The sequence below is a fragment of the Copidosoma floridanum genome, unplaced genomic scaffold, assembly GCF_036245765.1.
Source record: "Copidosoma floridanum isolate Cflo_tuat_1 unplaced genomic scaffold, Cflo_Japanese_pri ptg000006l, whole genome shotgun sequence".
Lineage (NCBI taxonomy): Eukaryota > Metazoa > Arthropoda > Insecta > Hymenoptera > Encyrtidae > Copidosoma > Copidosoma floridanum.
This window is the reverse complement of record NW_028321883.1, coordinates 4,724,893-4,751,711: the sequence shown is the minus strand read 5'-3', so window position 1 is coordinate 4,751,711 and position 26,819 is coordinate 4,724,893. Positions and strand designations below refer to the sequence as shown.

Sequence of the window (26,819 nt, the reverse complement as noted above, 5' to 3'; positions counted from 1 at the left end):
AATCTATAGATAGTTTTATGATTACATCCTTGATTTTAGGAGACGATATGATCTCCTCCATTACATTAACCTCGATGTCTAATTTAAGAATTTCCAGTTGTTTATAGGTATATTTACCAATGATTGAAACATAACAACCGTTAATTACGTAGATGTGTGAGATGATTTTTTGTTTGCTAGGCAGATTAATCGTTGTCATGAGTCTCATTTCCATACTCGAAGGATTTTCTGATACGTATGGTTTGAGTACATCGGTTAGCTCCTTGTTTGCATCCCAATTAATAGCACTGTTTTTAGAAATAAGTTCCTAATAAACAGTTTTAGTACGTTTACTCTACACCCTGAGTCTATTCGAAATGTTACGAGTGCCTCCTCCCTGATTAGGAATCTGACAAGATCATTAACACTGTTGTCACGGATTTTCACACCTGGAGTGCTAATTTTGAAGCAGTTGAAACTTCTTATTTCATTTTCTGACTTAAGCTCTTGCTTTCTTAATTAACGTGGTCAACTTTTGATTTAAAACGTTCGTTATTTGATCCATACACATTAGATGAAGAAAAATTTTTTTTTAAGTTATCATTAGGAGCTTTGTAATGTACAACGAAGTGCACTTCGAAACCATATTTGTAAAAATTTGTGTTCTTTTTCGATGGGCAAGATTGTATACCAAACTGCTTTGTCGTACTACAGTGCGAGCTGTTAGTAGATGTTTCTTTTTTAGAATTTATTTGGTTGACCAAGGTCAATAACGAATTAGTTGTAGCATTGTTGACACCCATAGACTTAGCTTGATTAGATATTTTCTCATAGATCTGATAAGAATGAATAACCTTATGTAACGTATGATTCTTTATAAGAATCTTTTTTTTTTGAATCTGCTGGTGCCCCGGTGTCAATAATTTTGTTCTGTGTGCTTATTTTTAATGATTTACTTTTCTTTTTTCCAAATGAACAGTATTTTGTCTGGTGTCAGACTTTAAGCATGAATTTATTGAATTCTTCTCCTCGGGCTTTAGACTCCTGAAAGCATGCTGTTTTAAAATAGAGTCTTGTTAAGATAAAAATAGTCAAATAACGTCGTAATGAGAATCCTTAAAACGTCGTTGTCTTTGGTGGATACGAGAAAAGCATTTGGTACATTGTATGTAACATCTCGTATCTAGACGTACCCTAAAAGAAGGAGTTTGTTGCATTTTTTTCAGCTGCCTTTATCCGTTCAACTTAAAATATGGATTTAGTGATCCAAGTCATCTTTCCCTTTCAGTCCTGATCAAAGCCTTGTCGATATTTTCACAAAGAAAATGTGATATCCCTGTTTTCTCGTTCATTTCGCTCAAACGAATAATTAGCATAGTTGTCTCACATTCTCTTTTTTACATATCATGCATCGAAATATGCAAGGCTAGCTGTGATCTTGCAGCTTTAACTTTATACAGCTCACAGCTAATGATACGAGTGTTCATCAGCGACGACAGCACTTGCTCTTAATTTCGTGCTCACAGCTCACAAGGGTCTACTTGGCCCAGCTCTCTATCTCAGGTTCACCATTCTAGGCGTAGCTCTCAGCCCACCCAACCTTTTAATTTATGAGGTTACCTCTTGCAAAAAACAAAATTCTCGTCACCAAGTGTGCTACTCTAGAGCCAGGACAATACTTATCAATAATGTATATATTTTGTTAACATAAGTAAACACACGAATAAATAACGAATAAAGATATTATATTAACAAAACACAACTTTATTCAAGATCCTCACGATACAACCTGACATACTAATAGTCTACACACATATATTATATATCCCTGTTGCTGGTCCCTATCTTCAATTGCTTATAAAACATACAGCATCTTGTGGCTCACGTCCTGCTAGTCGCCATTAGTACGATGATACATAATATATTATAGTTAGTAAGTTAAGCTTATCTCTTAAGAAAGTTTCAAGCATACTATATTAAGAATACAAGAGTTCTATAAGCTATATGTATTTAAATAAACAAACTTTATTGAACGTATAAAAAAAACTACTTGTACTGTGAAATATATTAAACATTAATTTAAGATTCAAGTATATGATAACACAGCCCCACAAAAAAAAGTGTCGGTACTTTCGAAGAGACACACGTATTCCTATAGATTCAGAGCCGCTGATTCCGAATTTAAAGTCAAAACAGCACCTTCCTCGATCAATTTTTTAGATAACCTCAAAAATCTAGTTTTTTGATTATGTGATGGAAATACGTAATTTTTATTTAGATTTTGCACTGCTGAATTAAAACAAAAGTCACATTTTCAGAAATACTGATGACTTAGCAACATAACCATAAAAAAAAGTACCAACTCTTGTTTCTAACTGTATAAGCACCGCACACTCGTAGATTTTGAGGTGTGGAACCTGAAATTCTTATAGCTCAAAAAAAAAGTACACGTAATTAGACATATGTTTTTTTATGTATTTAGAGTCACTGAATTAAATTAATTTAGAAATTATATCGTTTTTTACGATTATTAGTAGACATAACCTTAAAAGAAACTTATGTTTAAGTGCTTGAGTTCCTCATATTACAGCATGATTTTAAAATATTTTTAAAGTTACTGGAGTGAGAAAAGTGCCAGGTTAGACATTGAGTAAGAAATTTGGTACAAGATTTCAAAACAAATCGAAGATAAGCATTTTTTTTAATGCCACAGTAAGTCCAATACTTAGTTTAAATCAGTGTTGGTACCTTACAGTTCTTTAATAAAGCAATTATTTTTCTTATTATAATGTGCTCTCTTGTATTCAAAAGACCTTCGTAGTGACTTTCTTCGTTTTCCACTTTTTATCTCATTCTCATCCCTTTTTAATGTTTAACAGTAATCTGCCATCATATTTTCATCCCATCGTCATTGATATCATTGTTCCATCACTTTGATATCTTGGTGGAATCTTTCTCTTTGTTCTTCACTGTAGTCTCCAAGATTTTTAGGAAAGTATTCTACGTGAGAATCAAAGAAATGTAACTTCAAATTCATCAAACAATTCAGCTTTTTGAAACTGTTAACCATTCTCGATATATTTTTTTTCTATTCGAGACTTTTCACATTGCCCAAAAACTATTCAATAACTTTTTTGAAACCAAGCCATAGTTTTTTCTCACGAGTCATCATTTTTTTCACAAATGTACCGTCATTAAATGGTTGCCGAATTTAAGGACCGTCAAATATTCCTTCCTTTAATTTTGCATCAGACACTTAAGAAAACTGAGACGCTGTATACTCAAAACATTGTCCTTCTTTGTCCCATGCTTACACAAATTGTTTCATAAACCTAGCTTTCCAGCAAGCACATTTTCTCAAGATTTCTTGTAGAAGTCTACAGGACTTCTACAAGAAATCTTGAGAAAATGTGTTTGCTGGGTTGATATGAACAGGTGGAAGGATAACTTTTGATGGATTCACTAATGGGTCATTGATGACGTTTTCAGATCCTGGTTCCAGTAACAATCTTTTTGGCCAAATTTTTTTCTTATAATATTTGCACGATCTCGGATATGACATGGGCACTGATTGCTGCCCCAGAAGTATTGTGAGAACTTTGAAATCTCCGCAAATTCACCATTGATGTTGTTCCTACTTTATATTTTCCAGGACAGTTTTTATACTTTTGTGATCTTCTTTAAGGTTTGTTGAATGAACTATTGAGACTGATGTATAAACGTTCGTGTTGTGTAATAGGACTGCTCTCAGGCTATGTTTAGAAGAATTTATGAACACTTATGAGCTTTGTAAATTATTGGTTTAAACTCATCCATCAGTTCATATATACCCGTGCAATAGACTAAAGACAGTTCTCGATTGAGATAAAAGTATTTTGAAAAACATTTTTCTCTGTTCCGATAAAAACTACACTTAGTTCTTTTTGCAAAATTGCCTTTTTTTATACTTGCAGTGAGGTGTTCAGCACCATTCTTGTGTCATCTCAAGTCTCAAATTAAGTCATTTAATTCATCTTAAGTCTACATACCCAAACGTTCCATTTTTTTGTTACATGAAGCGTATTCATTATGAGTTTCTTCATATTTAGAACTGGAATCTTCACTATTGCTTGGACCTTTTTTTTCTCTGGCACGATTTTCATTTTTTTAGAACTAAAACGAGAAGGGCCAGCCTCTACTTAAATCTCAGCATCTTTTTTCATATGTGGTAGTACTACCAAAGACACTTTTGTATGAGAATTCGGTTTTTTGCTAAAAATTCCTTGTTTTTTGCGTCGTTCATGCAGATGTAAGAATCTTTTTTATCCCGTGGTTCTTTCCAAATTACTAGTACAGTGAATTTCAATTTATCATTGCTACCCTTCTTCTCACATTTATACAACATTACATAACAAGCGGAGCAAATGATATGTGGAATCCAGCTGTCGTTGCGCTCTTTAAATTTTGACTTCAAAGTATTTTGTATACATGTTTCAAATTTTTTTGTTCATGTTTTTCCAATACTTTGGTATTTCATACTTTGTACAAACAAAACAAAATTGATCCAGATTGCTTGCGGAAATGTGTTTTTTTTTTTTATTGTGTTTTATTTTTAAAACCATGGTAGTTATAATTCCTGCTTACTAAAGATCCTGGCCCAATCACAGGCGAGTCCATCGTCCTGGGAGTGATAACCCTTATACCTCCTCAGGGCTAAGATGAGGGCTTTCCAGCTTTGATGAGGACAATGTCAACTTAGCACCGGACAAACTACGGCTTTATTCTTACACCTTAATGCCCCCCTAGGACAGCGTTACCTGGATTGATAGATAGATCATTCTACATATCCCCTTTTGGAGCAGTTGTCATTATCTTCACTACCCAGTACAGCAGCAGTTATGTGAATTAAGTGTCCGAGTGAATCGAGTACACTGAAGAGTTGGCATTTTTTGCTCTTGCCAATCGTGTGAAACACATAGTAGATTAGTAGATAGACCATTAGTAGATACCTTAACCCATTTAAGTATCAAATTGCTTTGTCAGTGATGAATAATCATTTAATAATTCGTTAAAATCTGTTGATAAAAAAAAGCTGTTAGTTCTTTTGAGTAGTAAGAATGTTAAATTTTGTTACCCATAAATGTTTAAAGTAATGGTAGATTATACGAACAGAATAACAAGTTGTTTGATGAAACTAGTTTCACGTAAAAAAAATTAATGATATAATATCTTACATGTTCAAAGTTTTTATTTACTTAAACAAATCGTATATTATATATTACATAAGTATATGGTTTGATTATTATCATTTGATGTTATCAATCAAGTATGAGTACTAAGAAACCCCAATCACTTGAAAAATATTTTATCTCTTAGTCGACGAAGAATTTTCTCAACAGCATAAGTATCAGAATATTTGGTTTTCTGCATTTCCTGATCGTAAAAGGCTTTATAAATTGGCTGATGTTAATTACTATTATTTAATTATTATATTTTGAATAGCAAGATAGCAAGTAGGTTGGAGCTAATTGTGCTATAATGATAACTAAGCAACATAACCTACAAAAAAAAGTATCAACTCTTGTTTGTAATTGTATGAGCACTGTACAAGACTAAGGACATTGAAGAGGGCAACGTCTGCGAAAAAGTGGAAAAGGAAGGTGGCCAAGAAAAAAATTAAAACGGCAGAAGTCCACCTGATTAAAGGCAAGAGCGGCAACGCCATAAATAAAATTATAGTGCTAAAGTTGAAAAATACAGAAGACAAGATAGAAATATAGAAATAATGAGAAACGAAAAAGATTTATAATAGAGGAATTTGCGCCGACGACGACCTTACATTAGTGGTGAGAGAGGTACAAAGGTCGGTCAGAGAAACAGCAAACCGATGAAGGAAAGAAGATAAAGAGGTAAGGACAGGATATATGAAGATCTGCATAGATAGAACATAGATTAAATGGGACGAAAAGTGCACCCAACTTAGAGAGCCAAAGGAGGAAGGCACAATGTCAAGCTAGCTAGTAGAAGAAGAACACTCGGATGACAGCCTCGCTAGGTGTGCTTCTGGAACGTGGCAGGAGTGGCAAACAAAGGTAAAGACTTTTGGGATCATATAAAAAAATTGATGTGGTAAGCCTGCTAGACACATGGGCAGAGCAGAAAGAATGTAAAAATATGATAGACAAATTATCAAGTAGGTTTACCTGGAAGCACACCTTGGTGAAAAGAGAATACAGGAAAGAGCAAAAGGCGAAATATTTTACGGAACAAGGAAGTCTCAGAGTAAAGCTACAATCAGCGGTGAAGAGCTGAGTGAAAATGTAGTGAAGTGGTCTGGTTTGATTAAAAAAAAGTGGGTGATTATGGTAGTGTATAGTTAATGAAAGTGATAGATAGAAATTTGGCAGACGATGGAGGCTATTTTTTAATAGGTGGCGATTGGAATGCAAGAACAAGTACGCTAAAAGGTCCGATTACTCATGACTAAGAAGTATTAATTACTAATGCCAAAGATAAGATAGAAAACAGCAAAGAAAAAACATTGATCAACGAGATTGAAGAGAGAGGATGGTACATCATAAATGGAACAGAGGAGAAGAGCTGGGCTACAGGTATATAGGGGAGAAAGTGCAATAGATTATATCATAACAGACCAAGAACTAGGGGAATAAGTTCAAAGCTTGAAAATGGGATTCAGAAACGACTCAGACCACCTGCTGTTAGAAATTCAAATTAATACAGGATCTAAGGAACAAGTACAAAGAGAAGACAGGGCCAGAGAGGAGCACCTGTAGAAGAGATGAATCTGATAAGTAGACGTAATTTTGAAATACTATGAAAACTGCCAGAACTAGGACATTCAAGAGACGGATCATGACAGACTATTTAATGATCTCAAGCAGAAAATAAGTCTGGCAGTATAAATGGAGAAGAGATGATATGACCGTGGCAACTAGGTATCAGACCATGGCATGACAAAGAATGGAAAAGTAAGAAATAGAAATGAGGAGGTTAGTTAGAGACTGGAGGAAGGCCAAAGTTGGAAAAAAGGTGATATTAGAAGCAAAAAAGAACTACAGAAGTTGATGCAGAGAGAGACAAGAGGCACACAAAAAGGCTGAACTGCAAAAGATAAAAAGGATCCTGGAGCTATTTAAGTTAGTACAGGAAAAATATACCAGGCATAAGCAAGGAAATAAGCATGCACGAGTGGAAAAAGCACTTCAAAAATAGAGTAGGAGGAAAGGGCAAGCAGGCCCAAAACGAAAAATAGGATGCGCAAAGACCGATTAAAAAAGAGGAGGTAATAAAACAAGTAAGAAGTTTCAAAGGTAATAGTACACCAGGAGAAGATGGGCTAGAGAACAAAATATGAATAAGAACGCTAATTCCCATAGGAGAAGTATTGCTAAGGCTCCTACAGAGCATATGTAAGCAGGAAGGTATACCAGAGAGTTGGAAAAAAGGCTTTGTATATCCAATATTCAAGAAAGGAGACAGAAATAGAGCAGAAAACTACAGAGGAATCACACTTCTGAACACGGCATACAAAATTTACGCAGTAATTTTGAATGAGAAACTCGATGAGGAAATAGACAGTAAATTACAGGAGAACTAACTAAGATTCAGAAAAGGCAGAGAGCGTACAGACGCAATCTTTATCCTTAACCTCGCAGCAGATGTGAGACTAAGCAAGCAGAACGGCAAACTATTCGTCTGCTTTACTGATCTCAAAGAAACGTTTGATTGCTTGAATAAAACTAAGCTAAAGAGGCATGTAAAGAATAAGCAGCAAAGAAGCACTCAAAAAAATAATTCTCGAGATGTACAAGGAGATGAGCAATATGATCAAAACAACAAAAGGCATCTCAGAGAAACTTTGGACAGAGAAAGAGTTAGGCAAAGCTGCCCGTTAAGCCCAACACTGTTTAACATATATCTAGTGGATCTGGAAAACTACTAAGAGAGTAAGGAAGTAGGAGGAATAGTGATTGACAAAAAGAAGATCAGGACTTTGATGTTCGCAGATGACATAGCACTCTTGGCAGAAAACGAGGAGGAAATGGGAGACATGCTGATATAGTTTAAAAGATACCTGGATAAAAAGCTCTTGATTCTAAGTATTAAGAAGACAAAAATCTTAGTTTTCGAGAAGTCAAAAAGGAGGCGAGCAAGAACATGAAAATGGAAAACTGAATATATAGAAATCAAAGAGATGAGGTACCTAGGATATGTTGTACAGTTAGATGGGAAAGCAGATAAACACTTAAGAGAAAAAAAAGGCGATTGAAAGGGCTTTAAGGTATGAAGAAAAAGCGAGTACCACAAAAAAAGGCATCATTCTAGAGTGCACAAAAGAGAGAAAGAGAGATGGCTTATATATACAGGCAAAATACTGGGCAAAACGCAGATTAAACCTACTGAACAACGAATACACAGTAGAGTTAAGAAATGAAGAGAGGCTACTTACACACACAGTACATATATTAAGAGATACAGAGAGGAGCAAAAGTTAGAAAAAATAGAGTGCTCCAAGTATAACCAAGATTATGAAAATATACTTACAGAAGAGAGTGACTAACCAAAATACTTGAGAATAGTCAAAAACGCCGAAGATAAAAATAATTATATCAAGGTTCAGATGTGAAAATAAAACTAAGAGCAGAAAATATTGGGAAAGAGAAGAAGATAGGTGGTGCAAGACATCAAAACATCAAGTTAATCACACACGTCCTGTTGGAATGCACATTCACTAAAACAGAAGGCATGACAGAAGGAGTATTAAACGAAAACACAGAAAACAGTAAAGGCAGAGGCAAATACTAGTCAAATACAACATTTTCACATAATGTAAACAGCATAACAGACATGTGAAAAAGTAAAACAAGGCGACCACGTGCAAACTAAAGCAGGAAAAGCGAAACCAAACAAGCAGAAATGAAGAGTAAAGAAGTGAACAGCAGGTGGCTAAAAGAGGTATGGGACAAAAAATCAGAAAATTAAAAAGATGCTTATTACATGAAAGAATCCCTTACAGAGGCTCTTATACAGTGCTCAGTGAACAAAAAAAATGCCTCTGGAGAAAAGATAGAAGGAGGAGATAAAAGAACTCAGTTATCAAAAAATACAAGTAGAAAATTTGTACGACACAATGAAAATGTACATTACATACGAGTTTGATCTCTTATCAAAGCACACAGAGCTAATCTTACGTATATTAATTTTATTCGTTTGGTCTTGACAGAGCCACAGCAGAAGGACAGTGAGAAATAAGGTACGAGCCCACTACTCTCTATCGATTCCTTGCTGGGATTGCCGCTCTCAGCTAATTTACGCTCTCTTATCACCTCGGTTTTCTCCCACTTAGTACAATGCCTCTGCTTCTTCTATAGAGTGCGGAAATTTTATTTTTAATACTATGTAAACGGAATTTTTCGTCAAAGTATGGTAGTACAATAACAGACATGATTAAAAACAAATGTCAATAGTAGTACTATAAGGATACGCTAACTAAATCCTGATTTTTTATTACTTTATGAATAACGTTCATTTTTGGATACATGCAGGAAACACATTCTATTGATAAATTTTCATATAAACTGCCATCTAAAACAACTTGAAATGAATGTTAATTTTTGATTTAACAACATGAGCTTCTGATTGTACATTACATTTTCAGAATTGACCAAACGCTGGAGAAATTCTATCACGAAGTCTTTTTACCATAGGTTGTATAATGTGTTTGATTTTCTTCTTTATCATTACACATCTAGTGATTATTAGGTTATTGCTCCTTGTGGCAGTTCGAAACACATTAGAATTCGTAATTAAACTTCTGTCTAAATTTAAATAGTCAGCCTAGCAGTTTATGCAATTTTTGCAAGCCTACAAACTTTTTGTCTTTGAAAAATAATGAGTTTAGAAAGTTTTAAGGGCTGATTCTAAGCCCGAGAAAAGATGTTAAACTGTCTTAAAGTGTGTCACTGTAACAATACCTAAAACAATTACTGATTGACATGTAATACTTTGGAACTTGCAGCTGTGACGCTATTAATTTAAAAATATCAACACTACTTTATAACATTATTTGCGCAAGTGGCTCACTTATTATAAAGGAACACATTTTACACAAAAATATTGCCAATTTTAGTAGCCTTTTTCTAGTATACAAACAAACTCTTTCTGTTTATCTTTTATTATCTTACATATGTTTGAAATTTCTTAGAGATAGTTCTCAGATGTATGATTTACAATTATTCTAATAAATGTGCTTTTCTAACTTTTAGATATTTCCAAGAAATCATTAAAAAATACCAGAAAACTTGTAAGATGTTATCGTTACATACAATCCAATCAAATATGTCAGAATCGGAATATCTTACACACGTCTTGGGTCCAAGATTCTTACCTTTAGATGTCATCATTCCTTTAACAACAATTTACGCAATAATATTTTTTTTGGGTATTATCGGAAATCTAGCTACTTGCTTAGTTATCATGAAAAACTCATTTCTACAGAGTGCCACAAATTTTTATTTATTCAGTTTAGCAATATCTGACGTTACACTCCTATTGTTAGGTAAGTACAAATAGCTATTCATATTTTCATTTATTTTTAAATAAACTAGGGTAAATTTCTTTGCTGCTCACAAAATATACACCTTAAAAAAGTTTATGCTCATTAATTATCTAATTTTAGCAAATATGTTTACGTACAGTTCTCGTTAATCTCATTTATTTGGAAAAATTGTTTATAATCCCTAAAATATATTTAACTTTCTTTTAACCGAACAAAGTTACAGCATATAGCTACAGGGCTTAAGCAGAGTTTCAACGGAGATGAAGCGCTCACACTTTGAACTTGGCTGATGTTGAATGAGTGGGATTTCACTGAGTTTTAAAAGAGGGCATAAGAGTGAATAGAGTATTAATTCAGTAAATGTAAGTAAACTTGAACAGGTTAGTGACATGAAAAGAGGATACAGTATGTGTAATAATCTGGGTTTTGAGCTTATTTCTCTTACAGTCTAATATAAATGGGAAAACACACTAAAATACACACCATGTACTAATTAAACTAACTTTTACCAAACAGCTAATCATCTGTACTGATGACAATTTTTTTTTCCTGGTTGTGAGTAAGTAAAAAAAAAATCAAGTAAAAAGTTATACTTCTACAAAATCATATAGCAGATATAAAAATTATGAACATAAACATACCTTCTATAATATGATATTTACAAGGGCGGTGCAATTATCGTACAATGAGTACACTTACGTTACTTACGTATAGTTTCAATAAATATTTTAATATTTAATCACTAAACCAATATAAACAATATGTTATGATACAATACAATATAAACAATGAGGAGGCTGGCCAGTATAAGACTGTGCACTTTCATTGAATCTTCCGATGGTTTCAAAACAACTTCCTAAGAAAATAAGAAATACCCTTAAAAAATAGCAGATTGTTTAACTGTATCCTTTTTCACACGTTTAATTTAATAAATTTCCAATTTAACATGTAGTCTGATGAAAAAATCACTAAAATTAAAATTGCATCATTCCTCCCACCCCCCTGAATTTTGAGCTGAACTTTTCCTCTTACTAACTATGTGATAAATGTCTTTAAGTAAAAAAATCACCTTTATCACAAAGAAAAAATTGTGAAAGCAGAAAACGCACTAAAAATCAATTATTGTATTTATATAGTACAAAAAATTGTTTTTTCAATTATAAAAATTTTTAAGCAATGTAAAATAATTGTATAAACAACAATATATTTTTTTGAAAAGAAAACGAATTGATGATAAGTAAATAAATTTTTAGTAATACTGATGAAAGCTGCTCTGCTAGTATATACTAATTTCCAAATTTCCAAATTTTCGAAAAAAATATGTATCTAAAAAATATATTTTACTAAATAAATTTTTTTTTTTTTTTATGTACAATCAAACCAAATAAATGGGAATTTACAATAAATTAACACTAAATAAGAACTCACAATAAATAAAGATACGAAATGTAAGATAACATGAAGTAATTTAATTTTCTCCACCGGGAGCGCACAAAGCAAAGTGAGTAAAGGCCCCCACTAGTGTTCAAGAGGTCGAGGTTAAAATCTATTTGGAAACTGTTTTTATTTATTTATTTATTTTTTTTTAAATTAATCAAAAGAAAAGGAAATACACTTTATACAATTCAAAGTGTGTAGAATGATGGCGTTGTGTGGTAATGTGGTGTACATGGGACCAAAAGTACGTCAAGGGGGTGGGGCGAAGGGGGAGAATCAAGCAAAATTAACTTCCATCACACTTTATCTAAAGTTCACCAATCTGAAATCGTTAATTTACTCTGTAGTGCAGAACGTACCTAAAGAAGGATCACTTAAAGAAAACAAATTTATCTGCAGTTTCAATTTTGTAGTTTCGTAATAAATAATAAATATTTTATACTGGTTAATTTATCATCTCAAACGATTTGAAAATAAGGTATAAAGTATTTTGACGTTTCAAATTTTTATTACGTGAGAATAATACATTGTAATATTAGTGCTCGAGGAAGGCAATTGACGCACGCATGTGTCAATCAGCTAACCTCTTGCACGTGTGGTGTATACAAATTTTCGACACATCGTGCGCGGGGAACGAGATTATGAGCCATCTAATGTGGCTTATAATCGAGTTCCTCGCGCATGGCGTGTTGAAATAGTACATTACGTCATGGGGAAATAAAGTACGAACACGAGTGCCCGAAGGGGACACTTTGCGATTAGTATAGCACTTCATATAACGTGGTGCAGGAATTACTGGAGCGCAAAATGTGGCCCAAAGTTGTAAAGTAGTACTTGTTCTTTGTGTGTATAATAAAAATGTATATTATTTTAAAGGCCACTATAAGCAAGAACTAGATTCATTTAACTCTTTTACTTAGAAAACCAAGTGTAGGGCGCGTCCAAGCCAAGCAGAACGCGTGGCTTGCACAGAGCCTTTTTCGCATTTAAAACGTTCTATTGAACTTAATTATAACAGATGGGAAATAGATAGAAAAAAAATGTGAAGACAAAAATCAATACATTTTGACTTGCTTTTTCACGCAGTGGAGTCAGTTTTTACGGAAAAATTTTTTTTACTTAAGGTGGCTCCTCACTAAATCAAAACACTGGAGTATTAAATGATATTTTAATGGATGATTCTTGAAGGTGCAAGGAGTCTTTTCCCAAAATTTTAGACCTCGTCACCACCAAAATTGTTGAAAAAAACTAACTGGAAAATAGACTCTGTAACATAGCCTCTTATGGAGGGTTGTCAAATTGGTGGCGCAGGTTGTATGATATCTCAGCAAAGATGCTGTAGTTCCTAATAAAAACTATGTAGCAGATAGAAGAAATCAGAATCTTTCCAACGACATTCAGGTACTTGGACATTACCATGGGTTTTATAGGATATTTTGTGAAAATAGTAGATAACTGTGCAAGTCACGGAACAGATGAAAAGTGTGGGGCGTCTGCTACACCGAAGAGCGGTAGCCCACGTCGTTTGAATTGGTCAGGAAGTTGTACGTAAAATGAATAGGAGTTCTGGGGAATCGTAATTATAATAAAAATAAATGAGACGCTGAACTAAGAAAATAATTTAATGCGGGGCTGACTTATGTACTTTTTTGACTAATAGATAAAATTAATAGAATATATCACGATAAAGTTAGGACATGGTTGTATTTACTTGTCACTAATAAATAACTTGTAGATTTTTTCTAAAGTTTTCTTGTCTTTGGTCACCCGTGGCTTATTATTAACATTTTCAGAGAGTAAAATGCGGAGACCCTCTTTACCGTTTGTGCTGAATGCTTCTTGTAAAATGGTATTAGTAATACCAGTTTCTGCCATTTTATTTATTATTCTTGAAGACAAGTTGTCTTTGTACTGTAATAAAGTACCTTTAATTTGTACTTTAAGTACTTTCAATCTCTTTTCTTCAGCGATAACCAATATGCTTTTTGCATGACTTTTGACGGTTTCCTCAGACTTCCCAGTTTCTAAAAGCAATTTTTTTAACGCTTGTACGTCGCTCACAGCATTATGAAGCGATAAAGACGCTTGGTCAGGAAAGTAATCATGTAGCAAAGCCCCTACAGAGAATTTGCTTTTCCGTTCAGTCAAAATTTTTTTGAAAATTCGGAGGGAGTCGGCAAATCCATGTACCACATCGCTGAACTGTTCGTATAATTTATGACATTGCATTAATCGCAATAATCGATCATTATCAAACCTGCAGAAATTACACATTAAAAAAAATCTTAGATGATGACAGTATAAACATATTAACTATAGACGTACGAAAAGCCGTTGTGAGCAACCAAAATAACAGGACTCTGGAAGCTCTGCAAATACTCTATAAATTGCTGGCAAGCAATCACGGCTGGAACAGACTGAACACGATTTTCAAACAGGTACAATTCACCAGATATCATCTGAAGACCTGTAACCTGGGATGCAGATTTTGTAAAGGGTTTCGACGGAACGATGTACGTATTGAACGGTCGTGTTTCTGAAAAAGACTCCGCTGCAATCTGTGAAAAATACAAATTTTATTTATTATTATAAACAAATCAAAAGTGAGATTGTTTGCATCAATCGAATACGAACTTGTACGATATCATCTTGGAGAGACAAACCAGTCGTTTCTAAATCGTAAATCAATACCTTACATGATTCCAAATTAATACTGTTTGATGTATAGACCTTATAGTTGGGTATTATATGAGACGTATCATTTAATGAATAGCCGCTTTCGTACGTGATACCCTCTCTTCGATCACAGGCAGCATTTTTGGATGATCTGAACTTTTTCAACGTTTGTCTTTTTTTTTTTGTCTCAATTTTACCGATTCGATTTCGCTTTACTTGTCGCCGAGCGTCGATTTTTTTTTTTAATAAGCAAACTTTTCTCACTCTAAGAATATCCCATTATTTGAAAAACATGCGTTGGGTATTGAACGCCAAGATTTTTTTGACAAACAGCAGCGCTTACTCTAAAATTTTATGACTCTGATAAGGCGTAGTGTCTGGACTTGGGACATTTTGAAGCAATCATGTGATTCAAGGACTCAGTACCTTGAGTCGAACCACATTGAGAAATTCGTGCAACATTTGACGCGTATCTATTGATTAGTTCACTTAGCTTGATTTTTAGGTCATTTTCAGTCAAAGGTTTCCCTTGGGGAAGATACTTGTGAGTGTAATTCTCGCTAACAGTACCCTCACACCAATCACCGCATTGGGAGTGATCACTAAATGCGTGTGGTACAATGGCTCTCAAAGCCTGTGAGATTTTTTTTTCATCTCCTCTGTTTTGCTTAATTGCAATAGAAAAACATTTACCGAAATATGAAATTAGTGCTGGAGATAATTTCAACGTGTACAAATGACTTGTAAATCCTTTTTTGATATGGTTGTAATCAGACCATTTCTGTACTTCATGTGGGGCAGCTCTCCTTACTGACGAAATCGTGCAGCTATCATCATCTCCAATAACAGTTCGAACTTCAACATTTTGATCAATAAACATTTTATTGTTTGTCAATATTTCCACAGCCATATGAGCTTCCATGGATTTTGCGGAATCTTCATAATTCAACTGGCAATCGTGGTCAGACTGAGGATGACCATTTTTACAAAGGCGACAATCTTTGCTTCTGACAGCATAAGTAATTACTTCACCTGAGTAATACCCAATTGCAGTCCCATGTCCTAAAAATGTCGCAAAATATTGTACAAAAAAGTATACAAATCAATGCACAAATTCAAATACTGCATTACCACTCAGGCTATTATAAGAACGACCGTTGCCACGCTTTTGCCAATCACTATCGTATGCCGCTTTCAGGTGTACCCTCTGGACACTCTGTTGACCAGAGTCAGATTCAACAACAGCTCTGCATTTCATACAAGAAGATAATTTGAGGAGAAGAATGGTATTGGAAGACAAGATAAAGATATTTTTTTAGTGCTTTTTATTTTAAAAAAATTTGTATTTTTGACTGAAGATTACATAGCATTTAGATGAAATAAGAGTAAGCATAAATAAGGAGAGTTTTGTAAAGGTGTAAAAAAAGATCGACGTACAACGATAACAACACACAAATATGTAAATAACTAATCTACGGTATAAATATATCTATGTAAAAATCATTGGTAAACTAATTGATCAAGCACAGATTGTTCAAAATAACTAAATAAAATAAAAGCCTTGGCGGAATCTTACAGCTGCTGCTCCGGTTCATTGTCTAATGTCACTTGCTTCTCCAGCTGGATAGCTTCAACGCATGATTGTGCTGCGACTTGCTCTATAGCATTGCCTACTTTTCGTTCATATTTCTTTAAGGTACGTTGTGTCATTGGAGGAATATCGATAGCTGTTAAAACCGTGTTAATGTGTGTTTCACCCACTCCTGCATCGATCATACCTGAAAATAAGACGTATCGTTGATGACAGACTTCCTATATTTTTGATACGTATACTCCATATTACCTACAAACACTTACCAAAGGCTACCTTTGAATTGATTGAGTAAGATTTGCTTTCCTTGTTGTACTCATTAGTGTGAACAGAAAAAACGTGGTTGCAATTCCAACATTGCACTGTAAAAACACTAGCTAATCCTTTTTTTTGTTCATCCAGTATATGAGATAGTGACAATGGAAATTTACAACTCTTGCACCATAATTGTGAAGCCAAGGTCTTGATCTCCACAACACGTCTTGAATTGTTCCAATCACTGCTCTGTGCCATTGATAAATTTATTATTAATGCAACTCTTCATTGGAGAGTTATTTTTTAAATCGATAAATATCAATAGTACTTACAAGATCTCGTACAACATTGTTCGACGAATAATCGACTCCTGACGATGCCTGCGATTCTCGTGCCCTGCTGTCCTCAACAGCTTTTAACAACTTCTCTCGGGCTATTACTACTTTTTTTTTCACAAATTGTCCTTTTTTTTCCTCTCGTACGACGAGCAGGACGATTTGTCGGGGGCATTGTCTTTTTTGTTAGGTACTTATCGCCAGCTTATTATTATTTACATACAAGGGTTATGTTGTCAGATTTGTATACATACGTCTGCTCGAGTCACTGTATTGTACGATATAGGTCAACGGTGTAGATGTGACTAAGCTTTTTTTGAAGGGACTATAGGTACCTATCCATTTTTAGTCAAGAACTTCCACAGCCAATGAAAAGCTGTGTTGCAGTATGCTTACTCTTCTTGTGGGATTTATAGTGAGGAGCCACCTTAAATCAATTTCCAAGTTTAGGCTATTTTTTCTCAAACAGAGTAGTGTGAACGTTGTAAAAGTTGTCAATTACACTGACTTACATAAATAAAAGGTACGTATATAGGTAGATCAAAAGTTCGGAGCCTATTAGAACCTTGCCGAGGTCTGTGAAAGGTTGGTGAAGATTTGGTGAAAACAATTAAATTGAAAGAGCTCCCGTCAGCCCCCACAACCTTCTAGTCCTCTTTTAAATAAAAGAAAATTGTATTGGCAATAACCTCATTTTTATTGGGTTAACTTTTAATTCAGCTTCCCCCGCTTACACTCAATTACCTTTTTTAACCCTCCTTAGGCCTCCTCACAATTTTATAACCCAATAACTGGATAATTCAATAAGTCTTCTTCTTAATTTTGAAAAAATTTCTTCAGCCACCCTTCAGCCGTATCTCTAAATGAGGTTGAATTAGTTTCAGCTCTTCTTTCACTTTTAAAGAATCTTCCTCTCAGCCCCTTACAATTTTTCGACATGCTGCATTGTTTGTTCTAATCCTCTTTATCAACTTTTTATCACTTGCTCAATAATTGTTGATATATATTATTTGTTAATACATTTTCACACAACCCTAGATATAGTGCAATGCTGTGCTGGTTCTTGTTTAGTAAATTCTCAGTAGACTTATTTATAAGGTTGTTAAACATGTATAAGAACACAACGCAATACTTTTATACTTACTTAAAAAACAACGAATTATTTTATCAAATATTAAATCCGTGGACCTTATTCTGAGCTCTATTTACCACGAAAAGATAGGAATTATCTTTATCTGTTTATTAAAATATGTTAAATAATTTACTAAAGCTTACACTTTTTGCTTAAGTCTAGATATAACGCATCTTACAATACAATAAAGTTGATGTGCAATAAAGAGAAGCTTTATATTATTCAACAACTTTATATACAAATAATTGTAATTTATATATGTTTATGTTCTACTTTAATACTTTAATATTACAAATGAAATTTTTGAGAATAAATCAGTAATTAAAATTATTTCCGAATTTACTTGTTTCCCTGTAATTATTCCATAACATATTAATAGTAGCCCCCCCCCCCAATGGAGAAGGCATTTCTGTATAAGAAAAAGAAGTCCCGTTGCCGCGATTATTGACCCTCAACATGTAAAACTGTTAGCTATCTGTTGCGAACCGTTGCTCGTACCTATGGGTACGCAATGTAGTCCATGCTTTCAATACTTATTCTAACACTATGTATACTCTATCGATAGCTATCTATTTAAGTGCATTACCACGTGTACCGTAGTACACTTTCTTTTATCTTTCTCCCTTTTAAGTTCAGCGTTGAGCTGTAAGTGTGGTTCGCTCTTTACAAATAAAGAACATAATAATAAACGTATCTTTTAATTCTCTTGCTTTCTCTTTTTGTATCTTACTAATATATAAAGCAAAGTCGTTAAGACCGTTGTAATCTTGAACCGCGAAAACTACTTAATCGATTTTGCTAAAATTTTGCATACTGTTTCTTGATGATTTCGAGATGAATTCCGCATAGTTTCTTTCTTGAAGAAGTTAATAACTATAGCGATAAATAAGCTCAAAGTTTTGCTAAATTAAGCTAACTTTGCGCTTTAGTTCAATAGGATTCGCTAGGTGGCATCGAGGTAAAACTGAAGCCACCCACAATCAAAGATAGTGAAGAGTGGTTAGAAGATGCCCCGTCAAGTTAACAATTATTGTAGGCGTTCATCGGCACTACTCCACGATTAAAGTTGTTAGTCGTGCAGTTAGGCATCCCGGCGACCAATAATGTTCTCCTTTCTTTGTAAGCCAGTGCTGGACAGCGTCTTCTTTCAGGGCGTGGGGCTCGTTTCTCTCCAGGAGAGTAGCTTGCTTCCCGATGGGCTACCCCTGGCGAGACTTCCTCTAGGTGTGAGTCTTCAGGAGCCGAGCTGAGTTGGCCGAGCCACGAGCGTCGTGAAGCGGTAGTATTTCGCGTTTCAGGTGCAGTGCCATTTGCGTCATTTCCCGTGCCGAATCAGTGATCATTCAAGAGTCTTTGAGCGTTGCTTCGGGACCACCCTGGCCGGGACACTCTAAGTGTCACAGGGCGAAAAAACGCAACGTTACATGGTCCCTATTTAACCATCAATATCATCGGTTCTTTTAAGGGCCACCCGAGTTTAAACTATCTTGCCAACAAATACATTTTTACTACCATTTCCAGGAACGATTCGACTAAAAGACTATGTAAAGCCGGCCACTATTAATATAATCCAAGTCAGTCATTCACTGGCAGACGTTATGAGCAAAGTTGTATTGTATGGCTAAGAACCCCGGTGATTGACGACCCTTCATTATCCTCTCGACTCTAAGCATTTAACCAGGAATTACCAATTCTCTTCAAGGTCTGCGCTGGGAGAACCTAACAGCTATAAAGAAAAAATAATGAATGTGAGCCAACAGACAAGCGTCATGAACCAACCTCTTCATCTTGGATCACCAAAACAACTGAGTCTGAAGAAAAAGAAGGTGCTTTAGACACCATTTTTCTTTGACGTCATATCAGGAAACGTTAGAAAAGACTTCTACAACTAGCTCTAAAGCTTCAAACGTTGTATTTTTTTTCTCAATCAGTGTGGTACTAAAATAACAGGCCAGAGAAGATCATCCTGAGGTATAGAGGCAATTACGTTTGCTGGAAACTTCAGTCAAGAAAGAGTTTACTTAATTTGCTCACTGGTCCTTTTCCGGGTCATTAAACGTTGAACTACATTGCCAGCAAATGTATAACAATTAAATAAAGTTAGAAAAAATAGCCTTAAAGGCTCAGAAAAGTCTAAATTATGCTAAAAGTCACAAGAAGTCGAATTGAAAAGAAAACTTCAATTGAGTCTAATGGATACAAATTAAGGCATCAAGAAAATGACGCTGAACATTTATCGAGATTAAAGTAGCATAAAAATTAATAAATGAAAAATTTATTAGGTGAGAGATCAGCTTTTTACTATAACCCCCATAGTAATCTCTTGAATCTTCTATTTGTATTTTTGTGATAACAAAAAATGTAGAGATGGAGCTCCAGGAATTTGTTGTTGTGGTAATAAAATTGTGAGATAAAAGAAAGAAATGTTTTAAGTATATTTTTTTTGTGAGCTTTGAATCCTTACAGCTTTAAAAAATAGCCCTGTTTATAGATTACATGGAAGAAACTGCAAATCAACGGCCTCTTAATGCCAACGATTATTTTATGGCAAAAGAAATGGACAGTACTTTTCAGCATAATTATGTTTTTTTCATTTTTCACAGCTTTTTACTTGACCAAATCAACTGTATGGATTTCAAGCAAATATATTTTTAATAAGAAGATTTTTGTTCTGAGAATTGTCAGTAATAGATGTAAAATTTTTAACTTATCATGTTTCACATTACATGTCTACAAACTACGGTGTTCTCTTTAGTGAGTCTCAGGTGAGCCCGAGACGGAGCGGGGGGAGGGCGCTAGTAATTATTGTAGTTTACTTTAGTATTTTTGTCGATGTAAGTGTTTTTGCTTTTTAAAAGTTCTCTATTGTAAATATGTATTATTTCGTTATCCCTTACTTCCCATGGGCTTAACGTGCGAACGAGTCAGTTAGTAAGTTTGTGAATAGTCAGTTATAATATTGTGCGCCCCTACTTGCCTGTGGGGTCATATGACATATTTGAGACCTCTGTGGAGCCAGATAGTTTTATGATTAGTTGTCGTATATTTTATTTGTGCTTCGATCAAGACAAGCTTGGAGGCATGAATGAAAAAAAAATCATTTCACGGTGGTGTATACCGCATTTATGTTTTGACCTGTGTCGTACATTTTTCTAGTATTATTTATCCTTACATTTTCTAAGACTATATTCTTCTACTATCCTTTCTCTCTTTTTTTTATGGGATCAGATTTAGGAAAGAAATTATAAGGGTATTTTATGTTGACTTCTACTTTCGATGCCGTACACGCATTTGCTGATTGCGTTCACTGATTTTTCCCTGTTTTTTTTTCTTACAACAACAAGACCTATATTCTTTTTCTATAATATCTGGAAAAAATGTACTTCCTGAGATTTGTTGCTGATTGAGTTCTCGAAGCTGAGTTTCGACACTGCTCGTGTGACAACGCGATTTCTCGCGCCATGAGAATTTTTGTGTGTAGTCCGTATGGACGCAATGGAGGAGCAGCTCACATGCACTGTTGCGCAATGTCGTTATATAAGTAACAGCGTATGTAATTGCAAATGCTCTTTATTTCTTTCAGCTAAGCACGTGGGTTGGTGTAGATTCATATGCCTTCTCTCTTCTTTCTTTAAGGTGGACGGTCTGACGAATGGTCTATCCGTTGCATTGAACATGGCAGTCAATTTGATATCTCAAAACGAATATGTGTATTGTCTCAGGCGTTATAGTTGCCAGCAGATTGAGACGGCAGGAGTAGGGTTGTTTCTAATGGGGGACGACGAAAGGGGGAAAAAGGAGGTTCAATCTTTTGTACTCGACGTCGGCTTGTGGGCCTCTTAAAAAATAAACTTATTTTTTCTGCGATTGCTGTATTTATTTTACTTTTATTTTTTTATGCTCTTCTTTACCTAACAATGATTGCTGTAATGATTTTTTCTTAAACAATAATGATGTCAATGGATTACCAAAAGAAATTTTTATTTGTTCATACTTTTTTTGCTTGCTGATTTCGCATTAATTTTTTTGTGTACCTCTTGCATAAATTTATTTAAATCTACAAGTACATATCTCAGCCTATACTTATATAATTTTTTTCCTTTTTATTTGCCTTTTACTATCTTTAATATGTACATTTAGTCTGTGAGTTAATTTTACGCTTATTAAGTATAACTAATTGATCCCTGCTTTCTGTTATATTTTTGCGCTACGTCCGGAGGCTGCGAAAAATTTCATGCGAAGGCGAATGTTGAAGTCTGTACCTTTGTGTCCCTCACCCTGTTTTATTCTCTGTCGGTGCCTTTACTATACATGCGTTTTTTAATTTTACTTACATGTGATACTCTTATTTCATCGCCTCTTTGTAGTTTTACGTTTCCGTTATAGTAATTAATACGTATTATGTTATACAAGCCCTCCTATTCTGAATCATATTTACTATCCGATGGCTCTTTCAGCACATAAACCATTTCTCCCTCCAAGAAATATCTTGTATGAAGTTTAAGGACAGTAATACTTTGATCGGTATTTTCCCTCAACTAGGTTCACTTCTGCGATGGTTTTCATTTCTATTAGGGTCTCAACTAACTTCTCAAAATGTTCATTTGAAGTTTGGCCTTTGGGTGGCAATTTGATACTGTATGGTATTCTAGCTCTTTTTCGAAAACTAGTTCATGTGGTGAGTATCCCATCCTCTGATGGTCAGTGGTATTATATGACTGCATGCACATAGATAAGCCTTAGCCCCCATGATCATTTTTTTCTACATAGGCATTAATGTAGTTCGTGAGAGAATGATGCTTACGTTTGATGATGCCGTTTTTTTGTGGGTAGAATTCTGCGTTACCCATTTCATCGACTTGAAACAACCTTGTGAATTCATCCATGATTTTGTTTATAAAATAAGTGCCTCGGTCTAATAGTAAACGTTATAGTGGCCTAAAGTATAATATAAATTTATCTGTAATCATTCTTACTGTTTCTTCAGCTGTTACTCTTTTCATGGCTGCAAGGACGATAAACTTCGTTAGCTAGTCTTACATAGATAGTATGTGTGTGAACTGATTTGCTGAGGAATGACTAATGGACCCGTAGAAGTCTATAAAAATCTTTTTGAACGGTCTACTAGATGTGACGGTGATGAGCATGGCTTGTTTTTTTTTAATTTGGACGAGATCTTTCGCTTGGCATTATGGATATCTTAGGATGACTTGCCTCAAATCTCGGCATATGTTGCTCTAGTAAAAGTCTTTGGCGATCCTATTATATATCTTGTCCATTCCTCTATGTCTGTCTATTGCCACTTCGTGGTATTCCCGTATGATTTTAAATCTTTGATCTACTGGTGAGATTACCAGAGTGTTCATGTAGAGTACCGCTGCTAGTCTAGCATCTTTGAATATTTTCTCAAAGGTATTGACAAAGTATCCCCACTGGGTTAGACTGAGGATAACTAGGTCCACAACGATTCGAATCGTTTTAATTTCATTTGCTACTGTTACATCTTGAAGGGCCTTGATACACTTTTCAATGTTCTATTTTAGTGCCATTCTTGGAAATGCTCCTTTACATACATGTTCATAAATTTTATTCTTTCTGCATTTATCATTTTAGCTTATCCTAAATCTCTTTTTTCTTGTTCTTGCATGTCAGATTAATGTATCCCCTCTCGTGCAGAACATCTATGACCTCTGTTTTAGGTACTGTTTCTGTTATTGTCATAACTGCTAGATTATGTAAGTATTTAAACGCGTGGCCCTTGATCCTGTTTAGTTTTTGTAGTAGGGGTGGGTCTTACCCCTCTTTTGGTGCCCATAGTAGCCTTTCCATTGGTAGGTGTGTTCTGCACACTCTATATTTTGCCATCGATGGTGAGTGTATGATTATGTTCGCCTTATTCTATCTCTTTGTTTTGTATAGCACATTATTCAACTCGTTAGTTTGCTTTCTTTGTTTCTCTGGTGTACGTTTATTGCTGTCGTCATCGCTGTTTGTCTGCTATCTACTCCCTCCTCGTTTTTTGTAAGCTTACTTGTATCCACTGCTCTTTCAGGGGGGTCTTGCTTCTTTTCTGAACGACTTTTGTCTTTTTTTCTCTACTTGACACTGTCTATTCTTTCATCTAGCTCAGATGCGTGCTTTTGCTCATCACTTCTCTCACTACTGCTGTGGTTTCTTCATGGGGTCTCTACCCCTGACTCATGTTTTGAATTTATCGCTTTAAAAACTTACATAAGAGGTGGATAGTATACATTTATACCTAAACCTTGTAGATGTACATGGCTGAATTCGCCATCTGCTTTTGCAATATAATGAGTGTATTTCCGATATATTACTCCAGATCGCGGTAAATTAGGTATATTTCCAAGCTTCTATTCGTGTTGTGTCTCTCACATATTCTTACCACTGATCAGGGTATGCAACTTTCTCCAGCTGCTCATTACGTTCGTTTCGTACCGTGTTCTTACTTTCCTCTGACTAAGCCATAATCCCTCTGTTGTGTGCAATTTTGTTTTCTTTTTCACTTGTGTGTAGCTCTGCTTCTTGTACAGTTATTATCTCGCTAGACTTCAACATATCTATCCTCATTTCCAGTCTGCCTTTTACATCTCGCTTTTCAATGTCAATTATTACTAGAGCCCACAAATCCTTGAACCTTTTCTCTAGTAAGTCATGTATATTCAGCTATTTTCATTTATCTGTTAAAAATTCCATCGCTTATTTCATGTTTCCTTTTTTTTCTTCTACATCAGTTCTCTGTTCTTCTGTAATTAACTTTTTATTTTATTTGTAACGCTGACAATTACGTGTCACAATTGGCTACTATTTATTCTTTTGACAGGCCAGTCATCATTTGCGTAGCTAAAAAACACGGTTAACGTCTATGCAAAATGTCGAGTTGTCGTTTACGTGCTTTACGTAATGTTTCTTTTCATTCAAGAATTGCTGGCGTGCTTGTAGCACTTATTCCCATTCAAAGGCCTAGTTCTTTAGAAATATCCTATGTCATGTATTTAATTTCAGTAACTTGAAAACACAGAGTTTCGTTTTTAAATTATAAAAAGCAAAAGCTCAGCGATCTCGAACATCAGGCGGTATACCTGCTTCTGCAATTGCGTGGTATATAACTTACTTCTTCTAAAACCAGCTACCATCGCAAAACTTAAATTACGCATGTAACCTCAGACAATATAATAAAACACTTACCTTATTAAATCAATTCGCACAAGTACACCAAAACATATGAATAATTGACAATTTCAACCTTTTTACTCCATATGTGCACAAAAATATCATACTCAATTTCAACAGCAACTTGTAATTTCAAAGAGATCAGCAGTTTTAACCAATAATTACTGTGAAATTATTGCACCACGTCTGTGCTTGTGTCAGTCAAAGGTAATTGGGTTAGGCTCTGATTGGTCTTTTAGATCCCCAACTTGACGTGTCCTCCTTAAACGAAAGAGTATAAAAACTCCTTGCACATAATTATTTTTGGCTTTTCTCTTTTATCAAGTGCTCTAAAGTAAGTATAATGGTTGGAGAGTGAATTCTGTTGCGTCTTTTAAGTGGATGTAAGGTTCAGTTTGGTAATTAAGCTACGTGTTAAAAGCGTGTATTTCAAACAAATGTAAGACTTAGTTCAGTGGCTAAGCTGTGTGAGAAAATCTTGAGCAAACCAGATTAAAATAGGTGGTTATAGAGTAAAACCCGATCCTTAAGAACTTTAGCCAAAAAAATAGAAAATAAAAATATAGAAACATTGAAAATATCTTAAAAGTGTGAAATAACCAACAATTTTCCCAAAAGAATATTATCCAGAGCAATTAATGAAGAACTCAAGTCATGTAAGCACTAAGATAACTGTATGTTTCGGAGGGAGTGCTTATTTACTAAACGAAATAAAATATCAAAAACTAATAGAATGCAACAACATTCTCTTCAGTGGGCATAGAGGCATGAATAAAACTTATAGAAGAATAAGACAATTGTATTAGTGTAAAGGTATGAGAAAAGGTATGAGAAAAGGTATTAAAAGTTTTGTACGAAAATGCAAAATTTGCCAAGAACAAAAACTAACACAGATAAACACAAAAGAATCTATGATAATAACTGATACTCCAGCTTAATTTTTCTTAAAAGTAACCATTGATACTGCAGGATCGTTGGCAACAACAACATCTGGAAATAAACATATATTAACTATACAACATTTATTTTTAAAATACTGTGTAGCAATATCTGTACCCGATAATCAAGCTATAACAGTCACAGACGCTCTGGCAAGACACTTTATAGCGTTGTATGGAGTGCCAAAAATAGTACTCATCGATAATGGAAAGAGTTTTCGAAATGGTAGACTAACGAATTCATCCCAAATTTTCAGTTTTAACCTTAAGACCACTACACCTTACTATCCCCAATCCAACTGTTCATTAGAACGTAGCCATGTCATGCTTGCAAGCTTTTTAACAACAAAGGCTACAACTTAATAGAACTGGGACAAAATTTCACCTTTTACTATAAATGAATATAATACATCACTGCATACAGCCACCGGATTTACACCATATAAATAGGTATACGGCAAAAGAGCACATCCACCAAGTCCATATCCACCCAAAAATCAAATGTAGTCTTATACTAATCATCCTATTGATTTAATCCATTGCTTAAGAGATATGCATGAAAAAGCTCATGATAAGCTCATCAAATGTACACATAAAAGTAAACAAAATGATGATAAACATGTTAGACCTCATAATTTAGAAGTTGGTATGAACGTTTACGCAATAAAAGGACCTTGGAAGGAAAAATGAGATAAATACTACAACGGAAGTTTCGAAATTATTAATA

General features: G+C 34.6%; 1 protein-coding gene across 1 annotated transcript in view; it reads left to right on the top strand.

Moving 5' to 3' along the window:
• The window catches only part of LOC106641897 (neuropeptides capa receptor), a 617,109-nt gene that overhangs the window by 101,542 nt on the left and 488,748 nt on the right, over positions 1-26,819 (top strand). The window contains exon 2 of the mRNA XM_089598482.1: positions 10,245-10,537. Coding sequence (XP_089454608.1) covers positions 10,288-10,537 — 250 coding nt within the window. The 5' untranslated portion in view covers positions 10,245-10,287. The remainder of the gene's footprint in view (positions 1-10,244; positions 10,538-26,819) is intronic.